This window comes from Toxorhynchites rutilus, chromosome 3 (assembly GCF_029784135.1).
Source record: "Toxorhynchites rutilus septentrionalis strain SRP chromosome 3, ASM2978413v1, whole genome shotgun sequence".
Classification (NCBI taxonomy): Eukaryota; Metazoa; Arthropoda; class Insecta; order Diptera; family Culicidae; genus Toxorhynchites; species Toxorhynchites rutilus.
Window position 1 is genome coordinate 37,242,290 of NC_073746.1, and position 20,494 is coordinate 37,262,783.

The following is a 20,494-nucleotide window of genomic DNA, read 5'->3' on the forward strand; positions in this document are numbered from 1 at the left end:
AAAACGATACTTCGAGAACCTAACCATCGACCAGAAGGCGAAGAACGGCAAAAATGGATGCTCCGTCAGTGAAAAAGATCACAAGCGCGTAGTTAAGCAGTTTAGACGTGATCCGAGAAGTTCGGTCCGGGATGTCGCCAATAAGCTGAATTTGTCAAGTTCATTCGTCCAGCGGACCAAGCAGCGGGAGGGCCTGCGTACATACAAGGTTCAGAAGGCTCCTAACCGCGACGAAAGGCAAAACACATGGTGGGGAAGACGCGAGCCCGGAAGCTGTACACCGAAATGCTGACGAAGCCGCATTGCCTGGTAATGGACGACGAAACCTACGTCAAAGCGGACTTTCGTCAGCTGCCGGACCTGTTGTTCTTCTCTGCAGAGGACAAATTCAGCGTTCCGGAGGAGATTCGCAAGCAGAAACTATCCAAGTTTGCCAAAAAGTACATGGTGTGGCAAGCGATCTGCTCTCGCGGAAAGCGGAGCGCCCCCTTCGTGATGACCGGCACGGTAAACGGGCAGGTTTACCTTAAGGAGTGCCTACAGAAGCGCTTACTACCACTATTGAAGCAGCACGAGGGCCCGACCATCTTCTGGCCGGATTTCGATTCGTGCCACTATTCAAAGGACGTGTTGGAGTGGTACGAAGCCAACGGGGTCACCTTCGTGCCAAAGGAAATGAACCCGCCCAACGCGCCGGAGCTTCGCCCAATAGAGAAATATTGGGCGATTATGAAGCAGGCCCTCCGGAAGAACCCAAAAGTTGTCAAATCGGAGGCGGACTTCAAGAGAAAATGGATTTATGTTCAAAAAAAACTACAACCTGACGTTGTACAGAACCTTATGGACGGGGTAAAGAGGAAGGTGCGAGCATACGGGCTTGGGCTCGAAGTATGAATAAAAAGAAAATGCCAAAAGTTGTTTAATAGTTTTTATTTTACTGTCTAAAATTTTTAAAAGGATCGGTCTACTGGGCGAATTTCTACAGCGTTTTTTCCGTGATGCAATTTGATGTGACACACCCTTTAAGTTCAAAGTTTCGAAGACGAAAGCGTTACGCCGGAGAACGGGATTTTGAGCGTTAATAGCTCCTAAACTACTGAACGAAATGGTATGATAAACACTTCATTCTAAAGACAAAATGTCTACGCGTTATATGCTTGTTATTTTTTGATCCAAAAACTTGTTTCAATAGCCCTAAAATGGCTTTCAAAACAGACATCACACATCACACCAATCGGTATATCAGCGAGTTCCGCTCGGAAATCCACCCAGTTGTGATTGCGCCACGATTGGGGTACGATCGCTAGAATGGATGGATGTTTCCCTAACACAGACTTCAAAACCAGCCTGGGGAAATCGAAATTGCGAAATAGATGCAAGCTGCGGGTACTTTTGTACTCGCTTGCGTTTCTGCAAATCGAAATGTTTCCCTAACTCAGATTTCGAAACTGAGAAAATCGGCATTGAAAAATACATGCAAGCTGCGGGTACATTTGTTCTCTTTTGCATTTTTGCAAACCGGAATGTGTTTTCCCAATACAGATTCCGAAACCAAGAAGTTGGGAAAATCGGTATTGCAGATACATTCAAGTCGGCAATACTTTTATACTCTCATGCATTTTTACACTCCGGAATTCGTTTTGCTAACACGATCTACAAAAGCGGGTACAAATGCAACGCTTTGGATCGATTATTTAAGACTGCGTTGGAAGATATCTCTTCATGTCGCCAGCTCACTGAACTTCTACGCATACCGCTAAGGGCAAAATGTTGATTACTATTTGCTGCGATAACTACTACCATAATGCATGAATTGAATTCGTAAATAGTTTCATTCATTCACTAGTTTAATCAGTAATTCAATCAATACACACAAAAGATTGTTCTGCGTAGCGCGATATCATACCCAATGAGGAACATCCGATGTGGGATTATTGCTAATTGAAGAAATTGACTCCATAGCCCTGTTTCAAGATATGTTTATTGGATCTTCTCGCAGTAATAACGGAAAGCTACCAGAAAACAACGAAGGATATGATACATTTCTCAACAATAAAGGGTGTGTCACATCAAATTGCATCACTGAAAAAACGCTGTAGAAATTAATTTTTTTGGAATTATATCTTCAGCTTCCGCTTATAATCAGATAAGAGTGTATAGATCACGTTGGCCATGCTTCACTGTCAATTTTTCGTAAATTTGGAAAAATGTCGTCGAACGAAAAAGAGCGTCGTGAATTAATCCTGTGCACTCATTTCGAGAATCCGGAGTTGTCACATCGGGACATCGGTAAGATGCTGGGAATCGTCCAATCCACGGTCAGCAGAGTACTAAAACGGTACTTCGGGAACCTAACCATCGACCGGAAGGTGAAGAACGGCAAAAATGGATGCTCCATCAGTGAAAAAGATCACAAGCGCGTAGTTAAGCAGTTTAGACGTGATCCGAGAAGTTCGGTCCTGGATGTCGTCAATAAGCTGGATTTGTCAAGTTCATTCGTCCAGTGGACCAAGCAGCGGGAGGGCCTGCGTACATACAAGGTTCAGAAGGCTCCTAACCGCGACGAAAGGCAAAACATGGTGGGGAAGACGCGAGCCCGGAAGCTGTACACCGAAATGCTGACGAAGCCGCATTGCCTGGTAATGGACGACGAAACCTACGTCAAAGCGGACTTTCGTCAGCTGCCGGGCCTGTTGTTCTTCTCCGTAGAGGACAAATTCAGCGTTCCGGAGGAGATTCGCAAGCAGAAACTATCCAAGTTTGCCAAAAAGTATATGGTGTGGCAAGCGATCTGCTCTTGCGGAAAGCGGAGCGCCCCCTTCGTGATTACCGGCACGGTAAACGGGCAGCTTTACCTTAAGGAGTGCCTGCAGAAGCGCTTACTACCACTATTGAAGCAGCACGAGGGCCCGACCATCTTCTGGCCGGATCTCGCTTCGTGCCACTATTCAAAGGACGTGTTGGAGTGGTACGAAGCCAACGGGGTCACCTTCGTGCCAAAGGAAATAAACCCGCCCAACGCGCCGGAGCTTCGCCCAATAGAGAAATATTGGGCGATTATGAAGCAGGCCCTCCGGAAGAACCCAAAAGTTGTCAAATCGGAGGCGGACTTCAAGAGAAAATGGATTTCTGTTCAAAAAAACTACAACCTGACGTTGTACAGAACCTTATGGACGGGGTAAAGAGGAAGGTGCGAGCATACGGGCTTGGGCTCGAAGTATGAATAAAAAGAAAATGCCAAAAGTTGTTTAATAGTTTTTATTTTACTGTCTAAAATTTTCAAAAGGATCGGTCTACTGGGCGAATTTATACAGCGTTTTTTCCGTGATGCAATTTGATGTGACACACCCTTTATTATACAAATCGGATTCCTTTATGTATTTTGTTCAAATAAAATTTATTTACCAAACTCTTGGATCTCTACGACGGAGGAAGAAATGTTGATGCAAGAATTATTATTTCAATCAGTAGATTAGCGAGGGATCGAATAACAGAAGAAGAGATAACTAAGCAGAAACCTTCCATCAGTAACAATGACAATTACAGCGTAACGTTCGTCGAAAAATATTTCGAAAATTCAATTAGACTACAAAAATCATAATTCGTTAAAAATACGTATGTGGAAAATGTTACATTCAGGAAACTGCAAATTATAAAAAAAAATTTGAAAATGCAATTAACCTAAGTGAATAGAGCACATTTTTATGTATATAATCTTAACTCATTCTATATCAAGATACACATTTTCGAAGTGGGAATTCGATCGCTCATGGTACGAATCAAGGCGCTTAAATCAATGTATAACAGGTGAAGCAACATAATCACTTCAATAAGAAGGGGATTACGGTTTGTGGAGCGGGGGTTGTTTGTTTTGTTTTTGCTAGGATACGCCATTTTTCCATTTTCCCATGCGAGAGTAGTGGAAATGAGAATGAAATTCTACAGAATATCCCTTCTTTTTCACATAAATTCGCGAAAGCCGAACATAGTAGGCATTATTCGAAACCTCGTAGCAGTTTGTAGAGAGCCGCCGGCAGCGTTCTGATGCTGTTTGTAAACCATACCGACAGCAATTCCAATATGACTGAAAGTGCATTTCATATGATTGTTTCACCTGGTGTATATAGAGACGCCTTGGTACGAATAGGGTGCACAAAACCAGGGTTGCCATAATATTATCTGTGTTTTGCCCTAAGAATTTTTTTCGCAAAAAATCTGTATTGAAATCTGTATTGAATTTGCAAGTCCACTTTTGAAGCATAATCTTATCTTTAGTATCATTGATTGGTATAGTAATTATTTATTCGACGATACTAGAGGTAATCACATACGGCCACCAGCTGTAAAGTGTGCTTCAGTTAAAATTTGGTAGCTTATTTTTATTCACTGCAGCGCCCCTAGTTGTGTTTCGATTCGGATGGTTTGTTTATTCAGTAGTGAAAATATCATAGAGTTTGAAGGACACATTCAAAAGTTATCGGCGATGGAACGATCGCAAAAATTCTGAAATTTCCAAAATCGACTCAATTTCCAAAAGTTCCGTGCTCAAAAGTTACCGGGAGATCCTTACGTTGGATCGGGCGAAACCAATCAGGTGTGCCCATATTTTCATCTGTACCAGAGGGGTTAAAAATATTTCTCATCTGTTTTTTTGTACATCTTGTACTTCCTCCAAAAATATGTACCATCGAAAATATTCGTTGTAGAGAAAAATCTATTTTGTTAGCATGAAAAAAATACTCATTTACTAAAAAAACAAATACTATATTTACATTTGCGAGTCATTCGTGTGTTTTTGATGATGCATGAACATAGTTTTTCTGAATCTAGATTGTTTAAACAAATCTTTTGATCTCAAAACAGCGTTCATCGTGTCGTTGCAAAACCGATTTCGAAGCTTATTTTTGTTCTGATTATATTCAGAAAAAAATCACTCGACAGTTGCCGAGGGAGTGAGGCATAGTAAGAACGTTACAAAAAAGGCATCGAAACGCCGAAAAAGTGATCGAACCGTCAATTCTTTTCAGACATGTTAGAGTAATTTTACCTTTAGGGTACGGGTACGCTTGGCAAGGTCAAATTTGTTCACGCAGAAGAATTTGTCCGTAAGCTGATGATTTGGCAAAAGGATCTGTAGTTGTGGAGAGAAGACCAAGGTTTTCATCACTCGGGCAATATTGAATGGAGCAATTACAAAGAGGAGTGTCTTCAGAACATGATTTTGCCATTCATTCGATCACACAAAGGTCCGATGAAGTTCTAGTATCACTTGGCAAGCTGCCATCACAGCCGATGTGCCGTCAAGTGGTATACCACCGATATCGATTCCATTGAAAAAGGTATCAATCCTCCAAATGTGTTATCATCCCATCGAGAGATATTATTATCAAAGGCAAACTGAAGAAATGTGACAGAACCATAAAAAAAACAGCTCAAATGAAAAAGTGGTGGGATAAGATAGTAAATACGGTTACCAGCAGTACTGTGCAGAAAATGATCGGTGGAATCACACGAAAGATTCGAAAATTCATCCGAACAGCTGCAAAGAATTTTCATGTTTTTTTTTCTCTGGATTTCAAGGAAAAACCAACACAATGATATATTCACTGTTTGTACATTATTCCTATGCTACGAAATGGTCTATTTAATGCGACCAAATTCTAACTGAAACAGACTTTAGAAACAATACAATGCTTCTGGTACCCACAAAAATGTAATAGTTTTAATAAATTAAGAAGGAAACTAATGAAGTAACAATTCAAAAACTGAAGAACTGTCAACACTTGAAAAAAGGATATAAAGCTGCTATGAAAACATATATCATAACGACAGATTTCGATATATATATATATATATATATATATATATATATATATATATATATATATATATATTTATATGCGATTGAGTTCGAACATCAACATTGTTACAATCTCCTTATATTCCATTCTTTTACTGAAAAAAATATGTCATTCTTCTAAACTCGATTCAACCGCGAGTAATCGGTTTTCTACCTTACTTACAATAGAATTAGGAAATTGTTTATATATAGTTATTAAAATATAGCTAAGAATTCGGATCCTTAAAACTTATATAACTGAGCCTGTAAAAATAAACGAATTATAAAAAAGGCGAATGAAGAGTTTCACGTTGTTTGTGATACATACTCAGTGCAGTACGTATATTGACAACAAGGGAACATATGACCAACATGTGTGTTATTACCGAGGAGGCGAAAAATGAATCACGGAATACGGGATACATGTTCCGGAGAAGCTTCGGTCTCTGAGTCTGATAGAAGGATGATTCCAAATATTTTTACATTAGAAACCCCTTTTGATTGCGATTGAAAGAAATCATGGACACAAAATATTGATCCGCTATCGCAGAGCTATGTTTGAGCAATTGGATTAAGAGTCTTCAAAGCTTTCAAGGAGGTTTTAAAGTAAGACTCATACATGGCATTGAAAAACTGGTTCAAATTCCTTTATGGGAATAGCTTACGAGCTGAGGAAGCTTGTCTGAATATTCATCCTGTAGGGGAAAACAATCCACACTCTACAAGGAACGCATTGTGAACTAAAGCTGCATCCTCTTGGGATAGTTCAAAGAAATATCACTGGATTGTTAGTTCACGGAATCCAGATGAGCAATAATTTCTGATTGAAAATCCGAATGTAGCTTGTTCGATTCTTTGTCAGATATACTGCAGAGCTACATTTCCAGAAATGTGGGCAAGTTAGGATCTTTGCCATAAATGCATGACCAAGACCAAGACCAAGATCAGATTGGTTCAATGCCTTGTAACAATGCCTAAATGTTGCAACGAAATCTTTTATTTCCATGAGCTTTTAGGATATTTTGTTCTTGTCTTTTGATTCAAAATGGATGAATACAACATATGTACCTCGTTAAAAACCTCTTATATTTGCACAGTTTCTTGAATGAACGAGAACTCTGAGCTTAGAATCTGTGGAGGTATATCGTTCTTCACCCTCTCTGAAATCTCAATTTATTAACAAATATTACTGGAGCGCCATCGGACTTCGAACATTGTGTGATATTAGTCAATTCGTGTAACGATAGCCTGTTGAAACGCCTTCTTTGCAGAAATGATCTGTATTTTGACAAAATTTGAAACTTTTTTGACAGTAATCAGACGTGTTTCCAATGTAAGCACCGAGTTCACATTTCGTTGATTTTCGCCCAATCAACCGAGTGTTTTTCACAGACTCATCATGTAAATCACCAAACAATTTTTTCAGGAATCCAATGCATTCCAAGGAAAGCCTCACTTCATCGACACAAAACGAATTAAATTCCTCCCGACCAAAGTACAGGAGAAGATATCCCTGCCAGCTTCTAACACAACCTACCACAATCAACATTCGAGTCACGCAGCTCCAGCGCAGCATGGCAGCGCGCGCAGAAGAGCACAACATCACTATGGACAATATTCCCCACAGCCCCAACTTGATCGTGAGCAGCTTAAATGTCACAAAGGAATATCATTTAAATTTATTCATATTTTAGAGGGTGTTTATGGCTGCCCGGCTACAACTTCTGGTGACAATCTCGAAGTCGTCGTCGTCGTCGTCCGAGTCTACCACCGCACCGTCGCGTTTCCCCCGCATCGCAATCTTCCACGATCCCTCCCAGGGATCGTTGGATGGTTGGTTGGCGCGGAATGGAATGCGATGAGAGTGTGCCGTGCAGAAATTTATTCGCCTCTCCGCTGCTGTGAGATGACTAACAATGATTTTTTAATTATAGAATTAAGTATGGAGGAAAAAGGTGGATGATCACACCGGCGATCCACCGGCTAAGCTATTTGTTTTACTTTGTTTTTATTTTTTTTTCTTGCTCCACCATCAACACTGTGCAAAACAGTCTATTTGTGTTCTGTTTGTTCGCTCGTTCAACAAAGTCGCAAAAAAAAAGCGAAGCAAAATCAAATACACCACTCGCGAGTTGAAGATTCCAGAGTTGAACGCCCCCCTTCTGAAGAGGGAGCCTTTTTTGTGTCTCACACGTACTTTATAGCCTCGATGATGGGGTCTGAGATTTTTCTGTTTTCATTAGACCGGGGCCTCACTTCATCCCATGGTCGTTATTTGGGAATATACAATAAAATGAAATAACAGAAAAAGAAAAAAAAACATTGGAGACCACGATAATACGCGTTGTGCGCGTCCGTCTATACCCGGTTGGGGGACCCCTCAGGGCGAAGTGACTGCAATAAAATTTTGCGATTCAGCTCCGAATGTTCATGTTGTTCACCTGCGCCAATGATTAGAAGGGATTGATTAAGATGCAGAGTGGTCATTTGTGCGGCGCGGGAACAAGAAAAAAAATTAATCTCCGTCCAGTGTTTTGCCAACAGAACACAGCAAGCTGTGAACGATTGTAATCGCGGCTGCATTACGTCAACAGTTGTCAAAATATTTGGCGAGCGGTACGTTCGGTGGCTAGCTTTGACGTTCTTCTGATGGCTTGATCGTGCTCAGAAATATTTAGACAATTTATTAGTTTGTTGTGGTAGCAGCAAAGCTGTTTACAGGGTTGAGCGAGACTTTGAATCGGTTTCACTAGCGGTGCTGATAAATGAATGGCTGTTTCCAAAAATAAAAGCCAAATTTGAAATAATGCACACATTATTAATGTCATTATAACATTCTAGTGTCAATAGAATAAGTCCACTTCCTTCAGAGAATTATTTCTTTAGACTTAATCGTCATAATTTGGTAATATGACCATTGTTTCTCATACTTTTCTCGGCCTTTACTCAGGGAAGTTTCGACATGTGCTGATAGAAATCAGGATTCATGGACTCAACCATCTGCTATAGATTTTCTATCAGCTCAAGACAGGGAGACAATTAAGACCATTGCATTTCATAATCTAAGGGTAGTGTGCTTCAGATCATTATCTTTTGTAAATTGCCATTTCAATGGAATCATATTTTTCATAGTTTCTGCATAAAGTTATAATTCGTTATTTTCACTGAAAAAAAATAGCGAACTCTACACCAGTAGGAAAAAGCTAAAACTGTTTAATTTTACTTTTCCGTGTTGGAATGGTGTTGTTGTGGTTTGCAAGCGGAGTCAATGGGACTGCGAACTCAACGTTTTTCGTTCAACTATTGAGTTTTGCCTATCTCTGTCGCCACAATAATATACAGTGACTCAAATCCGTAATCGTACCCCACCATGCAGATCTCTTTTCCCTTCTTTTGAAAATCGAAATCAAACTTTCGGAACATTCTATTTAAATAAAATCATAGTGTCATATGAGAGTTAAAAGGTTTGCTATCTGTTTTCATAATAATGGTTTTTATTTCTCTAAAATGGCGAACGTGTGTGCTGATGTACGAAAATTGACTCAAACTCATAATCGTACGCTGGTTGAAATCTCAAATCGATTTCGAAAGGGTTGACCAATTTCCGAATTCCATCATTAGTGTGGTATCCCTTGTTCATTGCACCTATTTTTATCTGTCTTTGGCCGAATCTACGAGTTTTTTTTTGTGTATTCGGAAGGAATATTCATCAATTTTGCATCGAGAGGTTTTTAAAAACGTTACTTTTAGAAATTAAATGGTTTCTCAATTTCCTACACATATAACTTCCTCAGTTTTTCACTGAGATTGATGTCGAAAGATTGTGGAGGAATATCAATAACTTTTGAGCAATTGTAATGTAACCATCTACGAACTTTATATGTCTTGAGCTCTGGGTCATTGTCTTGGCATAACTTGAATCCTCGATTCCATCACATTTTGTTGACACTTTGCTTCATATTTTCCTTCAGGATGTTCAGGTGAACATTTTGATCCATTACACCATCGATAAAAACCAAATTGAGCTAACAAAAAGTTTGTAATGTACCAAGGAAGGGCAGCTTGAATGCCCGAGCACAGAGGGACAAACCGTTTCTAAGCAAAAAAAAAATCAGTAACTCCAATTTGATTATTCCAAACAGCATGGAACACATCAATGTCTTACTGGTTCCATAGATGGGTCCTAATCTGATATTTTTGGCTCCGATGGTTATCGTTTCGTATGAAGGAGGCCAACGATGAATTAAACGTAAATAAATCTGAAAGCAACATTTAAACACTGCGGTGGTGGAGGGATGGTATGAGGGTGTATGTATGAGCAATTTGATTATCACCATGGTGTATTGAATCAGAATGTTTACGTGAACATCCTGAAGGAAAATATGAAGCAAAGTGTCAACAAATCGTGATGGAATCGAGGATTCAAGTTTTGCCAAGACAATGGCCCAGAGCTCAAGACATATGAAGTTCGCACATGGTTACATTACAATTGCTCAAAAGTTATTGATATTCCTCCACAATCTTCCGACATCAATTCCAGTAAAAAACTAAAGAAGTTATCTGTGTAGGAAATTCAGAAACCATTAAATTTCTAGAAATTATTCTTTTTAAAACCACTTAATGAAAAAAATGATAAATATTCCTTCCGAATACACCAAAAAACTCTTAGATAAGGCTAAAAACAGCTAAAGATAGTTGCAATGAATAAGGGATAGCATACTAATGATGGAATTAGGAAATTGGCCAACGCCTTCGAAATCGAGTTGAGATTTCAATCAGTGTACGATTATGAGCTTGAGCCAATTTTCATACATTAGCACACACATTCGCCATTTTTAGAGAAATAAAAACCATTATTCTGAAAACAGATAGCAAACCTTTTAATTTTCATATGACACTATGATTTTATCTAAATAGAATGTTCCGAAAGCTTGATTGCGATTTTCAAAAGAAGGGAAAATAGATCTGCATGGTGGGGTACGATTACGGATTTGAATCACTGTATGTTAGTTTGCCTTGATGGGCTCTCTATTTTCATCGCTTTCAGATCGTTATTCTACATATTAGTACCAAACCAAAGCTGTAATGAATAGGTTTTTTTGTCAATATTTTTTTCATATTCTACAGCATCTGAAGTCGCTAAACTTGAAGAAACAATCAAACCTGATTCAGTTTTCAAGCATTTATAGCAAAGACAAAAATCTTGGGCCGTAGATCAGTTTTCATATTCAAGAAACTTGTTAGTATGCTTCTTTGAAACCTATAGCTGTATTTCTCTGAACTGACAAAACAAGATGCTGTTAAATTCTATTTTCATCCTCAGACTACTCCCGAAATGCTCCTTCCCGATTAGATATGAAATTAATATTTGAGCATGAAAAATTATTCCTCATAACTCGCAGTTGTATGAGTCATTTCCTATAGCAGCAGGGATTGAAGATTTTCATTCCGTCGAGTCAACTAACGGCAGCATAAAGGGTGTGTCACATCAAATTGCATCACGGAAAAAACGCTGTAGAAATTCGCCCAGTAGACCGATCCTTTTGAAAATTTTAGACAGTAAAATAAAAACTATTAAACAACTTTTGGCATTTTCTTTTTAGTCATACCCAAGCCCGTATGCTCGCACCTTCCTCTTTACCCCGTCCATAAGGTTCTGTACAACGTCAGGTTGTAGTTTTTTTTGAACAGAAATCCATTTTCTCTTGAAGTCCGCCTCCGATTTGACAACTTTTGGGTTCTTCCGGAGGGCCTGCTTCATAATCGCCCAATATTTCTCTATTGGGCGAAGCTCCGGCGCGTTGGGCGGGTTCATTTCCTTTGACACGAAGGTGACCCCGTTGACTTCGTACCACTCCAACACGTCCTTTGAATAGTGGCACGAATCGAGATCCGGCCAGAAGATGGTCGGGCCCTCGTGCTGCTTCAATAGTGGTAGTAAGCGCTTCTGTAGGCACTCCTTAAGGTAAAGCTGCCCGTTTACCGTGCCGGTCATCACGAAGGGGGCGCTCCGCTTTCCGCAAGAGCAGATCGCTTGCCACACCATGTACTTTTTGGCAAACTTGGATAGTTCCTGCTTGCGAATCTCCTCCGGAACGCTGAATTTGTCCTCTGCGGAAAAGAACAACAGGCCCGGCAGCTGACGAAAGTCCGCAATTGACGTAGGTTTCGTCGTCTATTACCAGGCAATGCGGCTTCGTCAGCATTTCGGTGTACAGCTTCCGGGCTCGCGTCTTCCCCACCATGTTTTGCCTTTCGTCGCGGTTAGGAGCCTTCTGAACCTTGTATGTACGCAGGCCCTCCCGCTGATTGGTCCGCTGGGCGAATAAACTTGACAAATTCAGCTTATTGGCGACATCCCGGACCGAACTTCTCGGATCACGTCTAAACTGCTTAACTACGCGCTTGTGATCTTTTTCACTGACGGAGCATCCATTTTCGCCGTTCTTCACCTTCCGGTCGATGGTTAGGTTCTCGAAATATCGTTTTAGTACTCTGCTGACCGTGGATTGGACGATTCCCAGCATCTTACCGATATCCCGATGTGACAACTCCGGATTCTCGAAATGAGTGCACAGGATTAATTCACAACGCTCTTTTTCGTTCGACGACATTTTTCCAAATTTACGAAAAATTGACAGTGAAGCATGGCCAACGTGAGCTATACACTCTTATCTGATTATAAGCGAAAGCTGAAGATATAATTCCTAAAAATTAAATTTCTACAGCGTTTTTTCCGTGATGCAATTTGATGTGACACACCCTTTAGTATCACAAATGAGGATCTACATTAAACCACACATACAAACACACGGCCACATTAATAATCAGATAACAAGCATTTCAAAAAACCTAATCAACCGAACGTAATTTAACCCTTTCACACCCAAGGGAAATATTTTTTCCTTCTACAAAAAACCTTACGAATTGTTATTATTGAATCGATATTTTTTTACTGAATGTCAAAATGTATGTCCAAGGCAGCAAATGTTTTTCTGAACGAATAAAAAAAGAACTGTCAAACATGGTCCGGTCTGACTTAACACCGACCACACAATAAATGTGTGATGTGCAATGTACACTTGTGCTACACAAGTAAACGAAATTGTTTCGTAGAATACCATAACTAACCATTCATTTTACTTTCCTGATAATTTTTATTATGTTTTTACCGATGTAATAAACCTAACTCTTCATTTGTTTACTTTTATGGTCCATAGGGAAAAACATTTCCCATGAAATTATAGGAAACCTATATACCCTATACCTATGTTTTTCTAGTGATATTCTCTTACTTTACACCCACATTCATTCACTGACGAAAGTCTTCCAAACATTGCGAATGTGTTCAATTGAACATTACATTTCAGATTTGGAAATGTTTGCCGAGGATCGCAAATTTTAGCGTATGCAATAAGGTTTTTGCAACGATTTTTGCTAATCATTGTCGAAGGCGAAGTAAATGTGCAATATTCAATCTTGAATGGTGTGAACGTTCCCTGTGGAACTTTTGTCGTCTCAACGTATGCATTAAGTAGCGTCATTTATTAATGCTTGGTTGAGATTTCTTATGCCAAATAACACGCCTTGAATGTATTCCGAGAGGCAAGCTCTAGAATACGCGTGCAAGTGCAGTGCAAGTCGAAGGATATTTCTTTGACGAAAAATCCCCCGGCCAGAACGGGTATCGAACCCGAACACCCGGCATGACAATGTGAGACGCTAACCACTCGGTCACGGGTGCACAATTCCCCCTTTTCATAACTAAATTCCCCACTAGGGGGGAATTCCCCACCGGTTGAAAATCACTGCTCTATGTGATTGATCAAAACCTAAACAAGCTGCTGACCAGTTCAAAACTTAGATATTTTTGGAAAACCATGGCATCGAATTTTTTCTCACATGGATTACAGCACCAGCTCGTTGGAAGATGAAGTTATTATCCATTATGTCCTCTATAAATGAAATAAGAACATTGTTCAGAAGCTCCAAGTAGTTCTTTGAATTATTCTGGTAGAAATTGTAGCTATATGATTTTTTTCTCTATACCCGAATAAATTTTCATTCATGAATATTCTGTCGAAAATGTGTTAATTTCGTTTTCCAAATGGCACAACACGAAGTCAGTGTCTCCAACGCAAATAGGAAAATGTCGTAATCAATAGAGTTCACAAACCGTTTAAATCGTATTGTTTTATTTTTGAACAGTTTTAAGATGACTGCAGAGTGATTTAGACATTTTGACACACCTAGTAGACCGCAAATTGCATTGCGATCCGGACATGTTTGACGCTGTCACATACTGTGTGTTAGCCAATTGAATATAAATACAAATTTCGACGTCACGATTTGGAACCTATATTTCCTACTCATGGCTTACAGCAGGTGAGCGGAGAAAATCGGAAAGAAAATAGGAGCAACAGTTGATTTTGCGTGTTTGCTCCATAAAAGCCTCAAGACTAGCAATAAGTAAAAGGACACATAAAATGTTATCGAAAAAATACAAATATTATCGAATTCGAACATATTCCATTTCTTGTGATTCCTATTTAGCATCCAAAAGACAAACGTCATAAATCTACGGCAAGTATAAACTTTTTCGATGTCGTGATGCGAAGTTCACACTTCGGATGAACTTTTCCTCATTTTTCTTCCACTTACGTAGTGTTCGTAATACTTCGTTTACACCGTGTCGGAACGATTCCATTATCGTCGTCAAAGAGTTTCATATCGCATGCGAAGGAACACACACGTTGTTCCGGATCGTATTCCAAAGAAGTGATATTAGGCGTAGGATGGTATAGCAGTCACGCTTACCACTATATCACCGGTGCCGTTAACTGATTACTCTTCTGGTCTACATAAACCCAAGTGCACAACACAGATTTAAGTTTGGAAAATTGGAACATGATATTATTAGATTTTCAATATTGAAATTGAGGAAATATTTGGGTGTCATCGACATTTAGCCAATAGATGGCGCCAACGATTTCATATGATGAAAGTAATTCCCGGTTTGTTTTAGAATAGAGAGCACGATAAAAGAATCTTATCAGAGTAAAAGTTTGTCACAATCTACCAGTATTCCTCATTCGGGCGTACCTCCGGGGGGATTGACCGGTTTTCTCTCTTTGGGAACCATAGTTGTGGTGTTTGGACGAATTTTAGAAGACAGGCAATCTTCTGAAGACACTCCTTCAGTACTTGTAGACTGCATACCGAATAATCAACTCTTTCGAGAGTCATAACCTCTGGACAATCTCGGACAATCTGCCGATCATCCGAGGCTTGACATTTTGTCCGAGAACGGCCTTACAGTATGTTTCATTATCCATAACGACGCATCCGTATTCTGTCAAAGCATTCCCGTAAAGTTCGTTTGATTCCATTTGTTTGATTAGTTTCCGAGTTGTTCAGCACCCTTTCCTCTCCCCCTCTTCAGAGAAGGGAAAGGATTGGCAAACCACCATAAAAACATTTATTGCTTCCAAAAACCTCCATTTGCCTAATTTGGTTTCATTTGCTTGATTAGTTCTCGAGTTATGCAGAAATTTATGTTTGATTTCTTTGGCAGCCCCCCTTTAGAAAGGTTGGAGGAGTGTGGATCCTCCTTGAAAATGTTTCTTGCTCCCTAACACCTCCACATGCCAAATTTGGTTCCGTTTGCTTGGTTAGTTTTTGAATTAAGCAGAAATGTATGCTTGATTTGTATGGCTCAGATAGAGGGGAGGAGTGTCTATTCACCATACAAACGTTTCGTGATTCCTAAAACCTTCCCTAGCCGAATTTGGCTCCATTAGCTCGCTCCCTCCTTAGAGAGGAGGAGGAGTATCTCATCACCGTAGAATCATTTATTGCACCCTAAAACTTCCACATGTCAAATTTCGTTTCATTTGCTTGATTAATTCTCCAGTAATGCAGAAATTTGTTTTTCATTTGTATGACACCCCCCCCCCCCTCCTAAAAGAGGGGGGAACTATAATAAGAACTTTCGCCGAACTCAAAAACTCCTACATACCAATTTTCATGTCGATCGTTTCAGTAGTTTCCGAGTCGACAAGAATCAGACAGACAGATATCCATTTTAATTAATATACAGGGTAACATCGATATAACGTACATTTCGCTTTCAAAATTGTACGTTGTATCGAATTGTACGTTATATCGAAGCATAATAAAGAATCTACAAACGTAGCCTATAATACATTAATGCGTTGCTGTTTTAGTAAAGTTAATGAATAAATTTAATTAGAAGGCGAATCCAGCCTTTCTCATGATGTTTCCCTTCGTACTGTTGATTCAAGCTTGATTCATTTAGAATCCGAAATCATAAAACCAGCTGCATTTAGGGAATGCTTAAAGGTACAAGCCATGTTTTAGCATCACACAACAGATAATTCATCGTCCTTTCAGAAAAAAATATTATAAAAAAATTCCCTTTACACTCTGGAAATGGGTACGTTATATCGAGGTAAAATGTACGTTATATCGAGGGTACGTTATATCGAAGTTTTCCTGTAGATAGATAGACAGATATAATTCAATTTCTTTACTTTGCTAACCCCAATTTCTCTCTTTTCACATTTTTACAGATTGCCTTCAAGAGCTCTCAAAATCACCGCTAACACGACGACGCACCCCGGAGAACGCCCGCAATGGACCCCACCCTGTCAGGACGCCAGCTCGCGCGCGTCCTCCGATCCAACTCTAGCCGGTGATATCCACCGGAGCAGCATCATGCCAGCTGCTGCCACTAGTCAATCGCCATCGTTAAGACCGCCACCATCACCTCTAGCCGCCCCACCGCCAGAAAGCGTCGGAATGCGAGCGATGGGTAAGAACACCAGCAGCTGCTTCCGCTTCCGCCACAGAAAAATGTCCCTCCTGTGGCTGCTGCTGATGATATGTGCCTTCGCCGGGGATAGTGGCGGAGGGAAGTCGCTGCTGAGGCTTGCGAGTGCCGAACACGTTCGGGAACTGGAAGTTTCCGAAGGAGTGCCCATCGGGCACCAGATCGGGTTTATTGGGGAGTTTCTGCATGGGGTCGATAGCGGGCCACCATATTTGATAGTGCCGGTGCCGGGAAGTGCCGTGGATACCGATCTGGCGATTGATCACACCACGGGTGAGATCCGGACGAAGGTCCTGATGGACCGGGAGAAACGGTCATCCTACTCGCTGGTGGCGATTCCGCTGAGCGGTGAAAACGTTCGCGTTGTGATACGAGTGTTGGATGAGAACGACAATGCGCCGACCTTTCCGACCGCGCTCATGAACATTGAGTTCCCGGAGAATACTCCACGGGACGTGAAGAGAACGTTGAACCCGGCGAGGGATTCGGATCTGGGCAGATATAATACCCAACGGTACAATATCGTGTCCGGGAATGTAAATAACGCCTTCCGGTTGTCCTCGCATCGGGAACGGGACGGTGTACTGTATTTGGATCTGCAAATTAACGGCTTCCTCGATCGAGAGACCACTCCAGCCTATAGCCTCGTTGTAGAGGCTCTGGATGGTGGTAATCCTCCACTCCGGGGACAGATGACTGTTAACATTACGATCCAGGATGTGAACGACAACCAGCCGATCTTCAATCAGAGTCGTTATTTTGCAACCGTTCCGGAGAACGCAACAATCGGAACCACGGTTCTGCAAGTGTATGCGACCGATCAGGACGCGGGGGAGAATGGATTGGTAGAGTACGCGATCAACAGGAGACAGAGTGATAAGCATCAGATGTTTCGGATAGACCAGAACACGGGTTTGATTTCGGTCAACAAACCGCTGGATTTCGAAACCAAAGAGCTGCACGAGTTGGTTGTGGTGGCCAAGGATCGTGGGTTGCAACCGCTAGAAACTACTGCCTTTGTGTCGATACGTGTGACCGATGTGAACGATAACCAGCCAATAATAAATGTGATATTTTTGAGTGATGACGCGACTCCGAAAATTTCCGAAAGTGCTCAACCGGGGGAGTTTGTGGCGAGAATTTCAGTGAATGATCCGGACTCGAAGACGGAATACTCGAATGTGAATGTGACGCTGTCCGGTGGTGAAGGCCATTTCGGGCTGACTACGAGAGATAATATTATTTATTTGGTGATTGTGTCGCTCCCGCTGGATCGTGAAATTAAGCCTAATTATACGCTGAGTGTGGTGGCCACGGATACCGGAAATCCTCCGCTACATGCAGCGAAAACGATCTTCCTGACCGTGACGGATATCAACGATAATGCACCCGATTTCGAGAAGGAAATTTACCACGCGAACGTGATGGAAGTGGCAGATCCGGGTACTTCGGTTATCCAGGTGACCGCCATCGATAAAGACGAAGGGAACAACTCGGCCATCATATATTCGCTGATGGACACGCCCGATACCCATTCGCAATGGTTTCAGATCGATTCTAACTCCGGTTTGATAACGACCCGTGCTCACATTGACTGCGAAACCGACCCGGTGCCGCAGTTGATCGTGGTGGCGAAAGATAATGGCTTCCCGCCACTGTCCTCCACCGGCACGGTCCTGGTCACCATCCACGACGTCAACGATAACGAGCCGATCTTCGATCAGAGCTTCTACAACGTCTCGGTAGCGGAGAATGAACCTAAAGGACGCTGCATTCTGAAGGTGAGTGTTTAATTTTAAATTACTTGTCCCGACCCTCCACCACCATTCCGCTCCAGTCCTCTCTCTCTCATCCTGATCATAAACTCACAAACCGAACAAACTTCCTTTCCTTTCTCGATTATAACGCGATTTTCTTATCTCGGGAATTTTATTATATTCAATTTCAACAAATATTAATATTCATCTCCGCGATGGGTTGTTGCTGCTGGATGCTGCGTGGTCCCGGCTCGGTCGTTCGCTTGCTCCTTGCGTGTTCTCTTATGGTTACACACGCTTTTTTCCCTCTCTGTATTTTGTCCGTCCGTTTTCCAGTCGCATCGACTTGCGCCGGCATCTCGCGGTCTCAACCACAGTCCGGACGAGAAGACACAGTGAGGAAAAGCTCGACGCCACGCTGGTCAAAATCGATAGTCGATCGGCAGCGGCGAGCGTAGAAAAATTAGCCCATTGAACCCGTCGGAATTCCGATCTACTAGAAAAAGAGGAGTCACCCGATTTTCTTTTTTTGTTTTTACATTATACTCACTCACTCACTTTATCTCTTGTTCCTTGTTGCACCCGTTCTTTCCAACTCTTCGCTCCCATCGGGGGAACGTGTGCCGTTGATTACGGCGAAATGTTCCTCGCCCTCGTCCTCCTCATCAGTTCATTCCTCCTCACCGCGCGCGCTCCACAAGTGGAGGTGAAGAGGAACAGATCAGCAAGTTCTCGTTATTTGTCGATGTGTTCGGCGGTCGGTCCCGCGATCAGTCGTGGGTAATCTCGGGCAAACACCACTACACTCTCACCACTCGGAGAAGCGGAGAAGTTTTTCCCTTGACTTTTTTTTGAAGTTCTTTCGTTTCGTTCCATTCCTCCCTCTCCCCTTCCGCTCGTACGTTCGGTCGTTCGTTCGTGCGATGCTTCATCAATTATGTGTGCCTTCTTTCCCGCATTCTCTTCACACTTGGTTTACAGTTCAACACCAGCCCAGAGTGCCGGGACCCGGGAAGGAATGCCTCGGTGGAGTCGAGCCACCTAAAGAGAAGTTGGAGCAGCGGCAGCAGCACCGAACGGTGCAGCCGGAATGTGAGAAGAAGGTTTTAGGGGACAAAAACATGTTTTATTCGAAAATTCTGTCATTCAAAGATTCGACTCAAGAGTTGGTTTGAGTTTTCTGGAAAAGTTAGAGGAAATTCTGCATGGTTCGAGCCGAACTGTTAAAAGTTCTATCCGAATTATTTAACAGAAAAGATCATCGTCATAAGCTGACCTTTAGAATTTGTGTCAGTTGTTTTAAGTTCACGATTCATTGTAATGCTTTTAATGAGCTCCATACCAATAATCCTTTGAGCCATATTTTTTTTGAAAATAAACCCATGTTGCACAGAAATTTTATATCATTCAAATTTGAAAAAAATTGGTATCATGTGATGATAAACCTTGCCAAAAATATAACCTATTCTAATATTTCTAGATGGGTCAAAAAATGCCCCACTATGCGTTATTACGCATCAAGAAGGGTGGGACATTTTTAATACCGCCGTGCCCCAAAAGGTTAAATGGTCATTGTCCAAAAATGTATACAATTTCTAACAACTGATACCTCAATAGAGGTTCAAATTCTGTTGAGTTAAAACTGGGTAAAAACCGATCAAATTCGTATAATTGAAAAAATGTGAAACAAACAATATTCATTTAGTCATTTATTTATACCTGTAATGTTATTCATTAAACAATTTCACAAGGAACAATCAACTCCAGACCGCCTTCCAAAACTCTGGTATAAACAGTGCACTGGTGAACATAAGTATTCGTTTTACGCATTAATATATCATGGACGCTATTTTACTATGCGATGTGATTTCAATTCGCTTTAAAGAGTGATTCAGAAAAAAAAATCAATCGTCATTCTTAGTTTCCTTCATTGAGAAATCATGATAATGGGAGTAAATGATTTATGTAACTAAAACACTAACTACAAATTAAGAAGTACAAAAGTATTTGTCATATGGAAAATTTCTTCGGAAAAGTATTTTAAAA

General features: G+C 41.1%; 1 protein-coding gene across 9 annotated transcripts in view; it reads left to right on the plus strand.

Moving 5' to 3' along the window:
• LOC129779042 (protein dachsous) overlaps positions 1 to 20,494 on the plus strand; it is a 269,924-nt gene that overhangs the window by 98,525 nt on the left and 150,905 nt on the right. For all 9 annotated transcript variants that reach the window (XM_055786289.1, XM_055786292.1, XM_055786286.1 and 6 more), the window contains one exon: positions 16,432 to 18,472. In XM_055786289.1, coding sequence (XP_055642264.1) covers positions 16,577 to 18,472 — 1,896 coding nt within the window. In that variant the 5' untranslated portion in view covers positions 16,432 to 16,576. The remainder of the gene's footprint in view (positions 1 to 16,431; positions 18,473 to 20,494) is intronic.